The sequence below is a fragment of the Staurois parvus genome, unplaced genomic scaffold, assembly GCF_062004578.1.
Source record: "Staurois parvus isolate SC_StPar_1 unplaced genomic scaffold, SC_StPar_1.0 ptg000145l, whole genome shotgun sequence".
Taxonomy (NCBI): domain Eukaryota; kingdom Metazoa; phylum Chordata; class Amphibia; order Anura; family Ranidae; genus Staurois; species Staurois parvus.
In genome coordinates, this window is record NW_028317941.1 from 16,399,886 (window position 1) to 16,411,513 (window position 11,628).

The 11,628-nt window shown below is 40.3% G+C and overlaps 1 protein-coding gene across 1 annotated transcript in view; it reads left to right on the forward strand.

Annotated features, from left to right (window-relative positions):
- The window catches only part of CLCN4 (Cl-/H+ antiporter 4), a 97,763-nt gene extending 87,463 nt beyond the window's left edge, over positions 1-10,300 (forward strand). Inside the window, exons 12-13 of the mRNA XM_089673899.1 lie at positions 4,026-4,242; positions 6,953-10,300. Coding sequence (XP_089530025.1) covers positions 4,026-4,242; positions 6,953-7,043 — 308 coding nt within the window. The 3' untranslated portion in view covers positions 7,044-10,300. The remainder of the gene's footprint in view (positions 1-4,025; positions 4,243-6,952) is intronic.
- Positions 10,301-11,628: the final 1,328 nt, after the last annotated feature.

Sequence of the window (11,628 nt, forward strand, 5' to 3'; positions counted from 1 at the left end):
CATTGCTGCTGCCAGGCCCGTAATCTGCCATGGGCCCCTGTACCGCCTCCTCATGCTGCTGCCAGGTCCAGAGTCTCTCATGGGTCCCTGTACGGCCTCCCATTGCTGCTGTCTCCATCGCCACACTCTGCCATGTGCCACTTTCAGGTCTCCTCACACTGCTAGTGGGTTCCATTTTGTCATAGGGTGCTGGCAGATTACGGGCCTCCCATTGCTGCTGCCAGGCCCGTAATCTGCCATGGGCCCCTGTACCGCCTCCTAATGCTGCTGCCAGGTCCAGAGTGTGTCATGGGTCCCTGTACGGCCTCCCATTGCTGCTGTCTCCATCGCCACACTCTGCCATGTGCCACTTTCAGGTCTCCTCACACTGCTGGTGGGTTCCATTTTTGTCATAGGGTGCTGTATGGCCTCCCATTGCTGCTGCCTCCACCGCCACACTGTGGCTCCACACTCTGGTTTTGGCCCCGTGACTGCCCAAATGAGTGAAGTGTGCGGTGATTCTAAGATCGACGGCACTCATCTGCATGTCATACTGACTGACAGTATTATTTCTCTTCCCCAGCAGACTCCAAGGGCATTTAAATTAAAGGTACAGTGTTCTGCACTAATATAAAGGCTCTCTGAAGCCTAGAAACACCCTTTTATAAGTTAAATTCGTAGCGAATATATTCGCATCTAATCGAATTTATTCCTCGAATTCGCCGAATCAGCCGAAACGAATTTTTGAATACTTCGCTCATCTCTATTCTTAAACAAAAGCTCTTGTTCTTTTATACACAATATGGAAACTCCACATGAGCTCTGAATGCTCAGGTCCATGCAATCTCACCTGTGAATTATTAAACCTGTTGCAGATTGGGCAGCTCACAACTTGGATGAGAAAAGTTAGATGGCGCATTCTCTTGTGTATACATAGTAAAGTCAGCTTTACTATATTTGTCATTTTTTACATTCTTAAAAATGATGTACATAACTGGGTTCTATTACTATTGTTTTTAAACAGTAGTTTTAAACATGGGATATTTTAAAAAACAACTAATGTATCATTTTTTTTAAGTGATAATAAACATAACTTCTGAAGTTTAAAATATTTAACTATAGCTATTTAAGCCCTATCCTCAAATCTATAATGTTCTTCTCAACGTGACCATATGTACAAAAGATGTTAGAGTGCCCACTTTGTCTATGTCTTTGCCCTTCATGGGTCTGAATACTGGACCTTCTTAGGACATAAATATTGCGTAAAAAAAAAAAAACTTCAGCCCAAACATCTACTTTCAGTTGTCTTAATATACAGGATTTATTATACAGGATTTATATGTGCCAATTGTTTTATTGGTGTTTGTAATGAACTGCAAAGTAACACTCATTGTTGATTGTCCTCAACAATTGTGTGCAGAGAGCTTGGATATAGACAAGTATGCTAGAAAGTTTAATCACTAAATCAGGAGTCTCCAAAGTGTCTAAACAAAGGGCCAGTTTACTGCCCTTCAAACTTAAAGGAGGCTGAATGTTGTCAGTGGGCAGAATAGTGCCCCATCATTAATGTCAGTGGGCGGAATAATGCCTCATGATTGGTGACAGTGGAAGGAATAGTACACCATCATTGGTAGTGGGAGGAATGGTATGCCATTGTTGGTGTCAGTGGGAGGAATAATGCCCAGTTTTTGGTGTCAGTGATTATGTCCAATTGTTGGTATCAGTGGGAGGAATATCATCTCCTATCAGTGAGAGGAATAGTGTCACAAGAGCCAGATAAAAGCAAGCAGTGGGACACATCTGGCCCCAGGTCTGCAGTTTGGAGACCACTGCTCTAAATAGAAATAACATGATAAAACTGTAGTTAGATAAGTCTGTCCATATTCAGATTTTATTAATACACAGAATCCATTTAAAGGATAAGTTCACCTTTGGAACATGTTAGGGTGGAACATGTAACATGTTCCAATAGCCGCAGCAGCACCCGCCACCCCCTCCATCTGACAGATAGTACGGGGAGAAGTTTCCCCGTACCATCTGTCAGATTTGAAAACAACATGGCCATGGCTCTGCCTATACGGCCACGTTACTCATTCACAGAGTTCTGTGAGTGCATACAATTCCCAGCAGCCTTAGCGGCTGTCGGCTTGTAGTTTTCAATGAACTACCATGGCACTGTGGAGTGCTGTGGTAGTTCATTCAAGCTTTCTGTCAGAATATCTGCTTGTCCATATATCCTGTACGGCTATTAGATATTCTGACAAGTCTGCAGGAGACCTGCATGGTATCAGTGATCTACTGATCGCTGGAGCAATGCTTTACAGGCTCCTTTGGACAAAAATAATAAATGCACATTTTTTTACCTGCAAAAAAAATGTGCATTTATTATTTTTGTCCAAAAAGGTGAACTTATCCTTTAAAGGCTATTTCCAACGTAAGAGCTTGCAAAGAGGTTGTCTTCAATCTTTAATTTGGAAATAACACAATTACTAAACTCCTCACACAGCTGGTGAGATTAAAATGTTTTCAGCCTCTTTGTCCTTGTCTTAATAAGCAGAAAAATATAATTATGGATGTTTGCTTTCTGATATCTGCAACTGTATCAATCAAAATGTTATAGAAAGGCCAATTTTTATGCATGGCCAATTTCATCCATCAAATTCTTAACCGACTCTTTTTCAGGACTTGAACAGGCTACCTGCTGTCACATTATGTTATATATATAAATATGATAAGATACACAATACCGGTATGTTTTGAAGCTATTTTATTCAGTGGAACAAAAATCTAACATATAACAATTTCCCAATCTAGTGTCTAGAATAGATCAGCATACTTCTTGCTGAATGTTTGTTGGGTATCCATATAATACTTAAAAGTCTTTACAGCTATAATTTCATCAGAGAGGTTAGACTGTTTGTGCAGATGTACTGAATTCAGAAATCTGAACTAGCAATATGTGTAACAGGGTAGTATCTCAACCCCTGTGCCATACTTGGTCACCATCCATGTAATAAATTGCGGCTTTCTCCTTTTTCACATCTCTTCCATGGACATCTTGACCGCCTTCCCAGTAGTGTCAATAGCGCAGAAAGGACTTAAGTCCATTACTGCCAGCAATCTGTGCTCCTAGAAAAAAGATATCAGACTGAAGGTGGTTAATGTCAGAATTTTCTAATAAATGAAATTTGGTATTATAGCTTCCCATCCCTTGGTAATCCCAGGGAAGTGTAAAAGGAGGGGTAAAAACAGAAAGACCTTCACTCTATGCCAATGACTATAGACTAGTATGTTTAGTGTTGCCCACCCCTGAGAAGCTTTGGAGAGCTTTTGAAAATCTGTTTGTTTGACATCATCTGTAAAGTGAAAGTCCAGTTGTGTTAATGATCCCCTAGCACAGTTTTAATTGTGTGAGGGAGGAAGTGAGGCAATTATATGAGCCAAGGGATGTGTATTCTAAGGAATCTGCTCTACAAACTATAGTCAGGTGCTATGGTACACAGCAGGGAAATTTTAATCTAATTTTTTAACTTTAGAAAACTTTAGATGACTGCTGAACAGCCAATTCAGTGAATGACAAAAATGAAGTACAAGCAATTACATTTATCATTTTTTAACAAAACCAGAGTTACCCTTTTTATCATTGTATTAATGTAGTACATTAATAATACTGTTAATACTAGATTCATTTTGAAAATGCTAGTTTCCTTGTTATGTCTTTAATACTAAATCAAAGACCCAAAACATTCCATCAGCAGATTTGGGAGGAAATACAGAATTCCTTATTTTTTTGCTTGTTCCGGATCAATGAAAGTACTGAATCCAAAGCATCAACATAACAGCCAGACAAATAAATTCTCAGAAAAAAAGCTAACAATGGTAGCCTTTCACTTTTCTCGGAAATTTCCTTTATGTGCAGTAATCTATATCAACCAAACTGGATCAACTATATACTGTGTGACTTTAGCATTGTAAATTCTGATTGGGTAGATCACCTTAGTGATGATAATATGATTGGCTTACTAGGTTTTGTGTGTGTTTTTCAGAAAATGCCAGACAAAGGCAAGATGGAGTGGTAAGCAACTCAATAATCTATTTCACAGAAGATCCACCAGAACTTCCAGCTAACAGTCCACACCCACTGAAACTGAGACGCATACTCAACCTGAGTCCCTTTACTGTCACTGACCACACACCTATGGAGACAGTAGTAGATATCTTTAGAAAACTTGGACTAAGGCAATGTCTTGTTACTCGTAGTGGGTAGGTATCTATCTATCTATCTATCTATCTATCTATCTATCTATCTGTCAGTTTTGTTTGCCATCTGTGTCCCATTAGGGAAATTTTCCTTCAATTATGTCCCCTAGCTAAAACAGAAAGTGAGAAGAAATCCCCCCAAAGTGAGGGAATCCCTGGTTGTTCCCAGGGTCACAAGAACTAATGTCCCCATTGCACATTTTCCCGATTATTTCTGTTTTTTGGGACAGCCCAAAATTTGGGATTTTCTTTTACTCTTGGTTCTAAAGGTAAACAGTAGAAATAGAGATGGTGAATCTTAGTGATAAAAACCTGACAAGTGTTCTAAGCGTTCTCCACCCTATCCAAGACTAATATTTGAATATCTGAGTATCAGGAAGCATGTAACTCCCTCTCCTTGCTTCCAAAATCAGTATTGGGTGCCTCAGCAGTCAATTGTTAGGCCCAAGTCCTGATCAGTCTTTAGCCCTGTGTAAGTGCTGATCAGATTTATATAGAGCTTACAAAGGGCTTGTTCACTTTGCTCCAGTGAAATATGGATGGGAATCAATATGGATGGGAGTCTTGGACTTGGAAATTAATTTATTGCTCAGGCAAGAAGTTTTGGTTAAATAGTGACTCACAGGCTGGGTAGGGAATGGCTGTGTAGGTGCTATATTAACCAGCAGGTGACATACAATTATGCCTATAGCTCCCAGTCCTGGAACAAAGCAGGCTGTAGCAAGGTAGGAGAGATTACATGGTGAGAGAAACACGAGTGACAGACCAACTTTGCTGTTTATTTGTTACATCTCCCATTTAGCAACAATGATCACTACAGGGGAAAATCTAATATCTAGTTGGCCAGCCATTGTTGGCTAAGTCTTCTTAATAGTAATAACAATGTACAGATATTTATATTTTGCCTGATTGCCGTTTTGTTATTTTCCCTTAAATAAGCTGAGGTATCTGGAGCATGCCTATCCCACCCTGCTTCATAGGTTAGACATGAATAGTCATCATGTGACTCTGAAGTCTTAAAGTGCATGTAAAGCCAAACAATTAAACTAAATTTGTGGAGAGGTGCAGCGTGGTGTGGCAGCAGTGATCACACAATCCATTTGCAATAAATGTGAAACTTGTATTGAGTAGAATGCCAAAGTTATAAACACCATAAGGGGAGAGCACCATTTAGGGGAACACTCACAGTTCAGTGTAGTTCATAAAGTGGCTAAGGAGACATGCTGACAGCGTCTGTCTCAGAGGCAGTAGAGCGCAGCCTGGCTGATCTTGTCAGAAGCAGGGAGGTATTCGTCCAGGAATGCGAGTCCCTAACCTGTCGTATTTTGTCTGGAACTTCTCCCTATCGATAAGTACTTTCCCTGGGGGGGTCTCTTTCCCTATCCTAGTTACTCGCCAAAAAGTGCACCAGAACTCAGGGGCAGGGGCTTAAATCGACCCTGCTAACCCAAGATGGCTGCCAAGATTCACAAGGCTGTAGCATAGCCAATCAAAATGCTGCTCCATAGAGATACTGTGTTTCCCTTGACTTCCTCTCCAGTCTGTAGTACTCAGGTTTGAGCGCCATCCACAGTGGAGAAAGCAGACTGTACCTGCCTACAAATTAAATATACCATTGAAAGTGTTTTGTTATATTTGCTTGATCTAAAAACACACTTAAGCCTGCCAGAAATTCAGTGCTGTCCTGTGCAATTTGAAGTGTTATCCCAACCTGTGTTATCAGCTCTGCCCAGTTAACTTTGGTGGACTACAGAACACCTTTCCCTGTGTTGTGGAGATGAGGAAAGAATGGGGTTTTGTCTTACTAACACACAATCACTCCTAGAGTGACAACAGTTCTACTTCATAGATAAAGTACAGCAGTGAGTGTTTTCACCTTTTTACTAGAAGTGTGTTATAAATAGGATCAACAGGTAAAACTAAAGGAAAGAGGGTCTGAAAAATGACTACTGCCACCATATCCAAGGACTAGTAAACTGGAATATAAAACATTAATCTTGGAATTAGATAACTTTATTAAGGCACCGAATTTATCATTTCTTCTGGAGTACTCATTGTGCAGTTTGGCAGATCCAGGTCAGGTTTGGCTAGTGGCAACCCGTTACTCTATGGTAATAAAGCCCCACAGAAGAACACAGTGAGTCCCAGTAAATGTCATACAATAGGTTTACATTGAAGGCTGTTTTATGCACAGGAATATCACAAATAGGATGAAGGGGTTTGTAGGGTATGTTAAATGTTATAAAAAAGTTTATTGCACTACGTTTTCATATGCAAAGGTTATCATCACTGTTTCTGAATTCTTCAACACATCCGGTTTCCAAAATATTAATACCTACTTTATTATTGTGAAATACAGTTTGAAACTCTGTCACTTCTCTGGGGAACTGTTTTAATGAAATAAAATATATTGTTTTCTTCAGAAACATACAGAAAATGCCATGTATGACCTGCCCTGTCAAAGTGCTGATTTTCACAATGCACAGCTTCTATTGTATTCAGTCGTTTGCACACCACATCTGTTTGACTTTCCAGAAACCAAATGGAAATTAGAAATAGCACACCATGTGTTTTTCTTCTGGTTTCTCACTGTTTTATTGAAGCACAGAGACGGATTTTGTGTGATTTACAGGGGCCACGTGCACAGTAAAGTAGAATGTTGTGAACTGTCTTCTAATGATCTTTATGGGTTTTTCCTGGTTATTTCCTACAGGAGGCTTCTGGGTATTATAACGAAAAAGGATGTTTTGAGGCACATGGCTCAGATGGCTAATCAAGACCCCGAATCGATCATGTTCAACTAGGCTATACAGCGCATCCACAGGAAATTTAGCAGAATCCCTTGACGCTAATGAAAGCTTTTCTCTGTGATTTTGAAAAGAGCAGGAGCTGGTACCTTGCAGAGGCTTACGTTAAGGAACTGTTGATTTAACAGATCTACCTGACATCAGGTCGTGGAAAGATGTAAACTGACAATGAGACTAAATACTTGAAGACGGATTTAAGGAACAATTGTGTGGAACTGCTTTACAGTATTGTAATGTACTTCTGTTCATCAATGCACATCCCACAGTGTGGCACATTTATAAAGCAGAGAATCTGACATTCAGCAAACATTCTCTGCAAGTGTATCTTCCAGGTTCATGTGTCTTAAATTATAGTGATTGATTATCCACCAGGGAATGTTTGGTGAAAGTCACTTTCACTGCTTTATGAATAGACCTTAAAGTGTTCTCTCGAGATTCCGAGAACCATGCATGTGTGTGAGTGGATGTGGATTTCTCACTTATCATCAAGTATTTTTATTGACAAAAAGCTCTGTTACAAAATGTTACTAATATTTATGTTAGATTTTGTTTTTGAAAAAGCTGCAGAATGGATGGTATATAGTAATGAGGGAATTGATTTACAAAGATTTGTCTGGTCTTTAGAGCATCATAGCAGATATTATAGGAAGAACCTGCTTTCTGCATCCTAATGGTGTATGGTAAAAAGGCCAGTAGACTGAGAAGCGTATTGGATACCTACTTTTTAATATTTTTGTTTTACACTGGCATATTGTACATTGCTATACATAGTAGTGCTATCCATTTATATCAGTCTCTGCCTCTCTTAGACTTCTGTAGTGCTCACCTCTTAAGAGGAAATTGAGTTTAATGGACCCTCCTAGCCTTTCTACAGGTAAACTGTCTCACAGCTGCCCCACAAAACCATTAAAACTTGCATGGTGACTGAATGATTGGCTTTCACTTTGTCAGTCTTCAAATGCATTCCCTGAATGAGTTACCTGGCTTCCTGAAATGTCCAGGCTTGTACCCAACAATTCCAGACACTATTCAGAAAAAATATCTCCCCTGGTGCTCCCATCCAGGCTTCAGTCTCAGTCCTCCTGGATGTACCCTTCAGCGAGGCAGTGAAAGCTCTTTAGGCCCCAGAACCAGGTCTTTTTTCTCACAACACATGTACCCTCCTCAGGCAGCAGGCCTGAGAGGTCAGCAATACACATCCTTCCCAGGCAAAGCCTGGGCGACAGGAAAGAGTCTGTACCATGTGATCACTGTGACCAATCACAGATATCACCACAAAAGTACACAAAGAATGGTGAAGAATGAATGCCCCTCATTGTGTACAAATGTCATGTGACTGCTGTGAGTGGTCACAGTGGTCGCATGGTACCGGGACTGTCACCCGCTGTGTCCCGTGGGTGACAGATTATTATTATTATTATACAGTATTTATAAAGCGCCAATGGTTCGCTCAGCGCTGTACATTACAAAGGGGGGACAGAACATGTGACAGAACAATTCCAATACAATGCAAAACATGAGGGGATCGAGGGCCCTGCTCTTTCGAGCTTACAATCTAGGAGGGAGGGGATAGTGGTACAGGAGGAGATAGCTGTGGGGGATGGAGTGATAGGAAGAGTGGAGGAGGTTGGCAGGTTAGCAGGGGGTGGGGTAGGCTTCCCTGAAGAGATGGGTTTTCAGGGTGCACCTAAAGGAGAGAAGAGTATGTGATAATCTGATGGGTTGGGGCAGGGAGTTCCAGAGGATGAGTGACACCCTGGAGAAGTCCTGGAGGTGGGCATGGGAAGAGGAGACCAGGGAACTAGAGAGAAGGAGGTCTTGTGAGGAGCGGAGTGTGCGTACTGGGCGGTACTTGGATATTAGGTCAGTGATGTAGTACGGGGCAGTATGGTGGACAGCTTTGTACGTCAGTATTAGGATTTTGAATTTGATCCGTTGCGCAATCGGAAGCCAGAGGAGGGATTGGCAGAGGGGGGTGGCGGAAATGGAGCGGTTGGAAAGGTGAATGAGTCTGGCAGCCGTATTCAGATCACCCTGTATCATGGCCTCTAGGGTGTGCACAGGGCGCGTGACTGGCAGGACATTATATGACGTCAACCCAGAATAAGAGAGCTCACGCTCGGCCGTCTTTTGATTATAGGCCAGACAGAAAGTGGCTAAAGTGAAACCACAACCCAAAATCACTTTACAAAACAAAACAGTCCAGTGATATTAATGTCTGAATTCTCACCCTGAGTGCCCTGTGTTGCTCCTCCACCTCTCAAAATCTGGCACTCTACTTTTTGTATATTCAGGCACCTTTTGCATGCATGCATTGAAAATATTGTGTGTGCGCAGCTTGCCAAACTCTATGCTAAAGTTCCATGCCAATCCAATCTCACAGTCTTACAGGGGCATGTCTTGTTGCTGGAGGAGAGCCAACATTCATCATTTTCCTTACCTGCTATTTCACCCAAGAAATCCACAATTCCAGATTTAACAAAATCATCTAAAGCTATATTCATGTACAACTGTGTTCATTTTAAATAACAAGGCAGAATGTTCTTCTTTAGGTAGGTGGTTAAGGGGTGAGAAAGCAACCACTTATTATTATTATATCACCCCTTAACCACCCATGTAAATAAGGCATTATTCTCAGGATTACCAAGTGAAAATATAGGAAAAAGAAAACTAATGCAGACACCATATCTAAGGACTGTTAAGATGCAATATAATACAGTTTTGTAGTTTAGATCTGTGGGCACATATATAATGAGCAAGACCCATCTACTACACTTATAAAAGTACAGCACATTCTCTCTTAGCTTAACTTCTGCATTGGACTGGGACTGATAGAAATTATATTAACTTTTATTGTGTTATAAATTGACATATATTACTACTGATGTCCCTACAAAAAAATCCACTGCTTTTATACAAACATTACAGCTGCAAATTTCGTTTTAGAAATTCCTATTTATGAGTGAGCTATAGTCAATAAAAAAAAACAAAATAAAATAATGTAAGTAATTTAATACATAAAACTGTTTACAAACAAGTGGAAATAAAAGTATAATTGAGCCATCAATATGCAAACTAGCATAATAAAGAACAATAATATGTATTAATCATTTATAGAGAGGCTTGACTTGAACACATGGAGATCAGGGCATCAAACTAATACTAAATGTACAGTAGATATGCGGCTGATATAATTTATGGTGAATAACTTTTTTAACAGTTAAATGAAGCATAAATACATGAATTATTGGCAATACCGTGTCCACTGTTTTATTTCGTATTACTTTATGTACATGATGCTTTATCAACTGCTTGCTTTTTTTGGAAGTTAATATACAATATATATGATAAGGTGTTTTTAGGCCTCATGCACACTGTCCGTTTTACAGCTGCTCCATGTTTTACTACCTCTAAACCCTCCTGCATGTTATCCTATGTGTTCATACACACATAGGAATTTAGCAGTGTTTTGTGGCAGGAGAGTTTAGTGGCAGAAAAAAACCCCACTGCCAGGGCGTCCTGGAGCAGCGTTTTAGCTGAAAAAATGCTCGATGCACTTAAACGCATCTAGACATGCCTAAACGTGTGTTAACACTAGGCGCTGTGATGAACGTGGAGGTCAGACCCCTGCCATTCTCACCAGCTCATGACAAAGGACTGGCCAAGTTCACATTGTGCTGTCACTAACGTAACAATGACACTCTCAGATGCACCCTGTACAAAGATTTTCCAGCTCGCGGGACCACGATCTCGGTGCCAGCTTCCCGAGAGCGATTGTCACTGGGTTAAGTTAACTAAGCAATTAACTCTTTAAGTTACCACCACCTTTTCGCTGAGAAGGAGGAAACTCACAATCTTAGAAATAACAACTATGATTTTAGAATAAACATCTGTAACATTTATTTATTATAGGTACTTGTATAGTGCTGTCAATTTATGTAACACTTTACATATATATTGTACATTCACATAATTCCCTAACCCTCAAGGGGCATACAATCTAAGGTCCCTAACTCACATTCATACATACACATGCTACGGCCAATTTAAACATGAGCCAATTAACATACCAGCATGTCTTTGGAGTGTGGGAGGAAACTCACACAGGTACAGGGAGAGCATGCATACTCCAGGCAGGTGGTGCTGTGGTTGGGATTTGAACCAATGACCCTAGTTCTGCCAGGTAGATGTGCTAACCATTTAGCCACTGTGCTGTGCTGCACATGTAACACACACTGTCACCACAGAGAGGAATGTTTAGAGATTTATACTACAGTAGCACACCTTCAGAGTCAGGGATTCTTTTAGTTTGCATTAGCGCATTTAGGCTCCAAGCTTTAACCTAAAGAAAACGCTGGATAAAAAACGCTGGTAATAGCGTTTTTGGTAGTGTTTAAGAGTGTTAGAGTTTTATTAGCATTTTTCAGAACATATAGGGAGAGAAAAAAAGCTAGAAAAAGCTATTAGGAGCATTTTAGTAGTGTTTTGGAGCATTTATAATTTTTTTTCTGCTGGAAAAACACTCCGAAAAACACTACAAAAAAATTTTTTTTCTGCTCCTATACACTAAAACTTGAAAAAC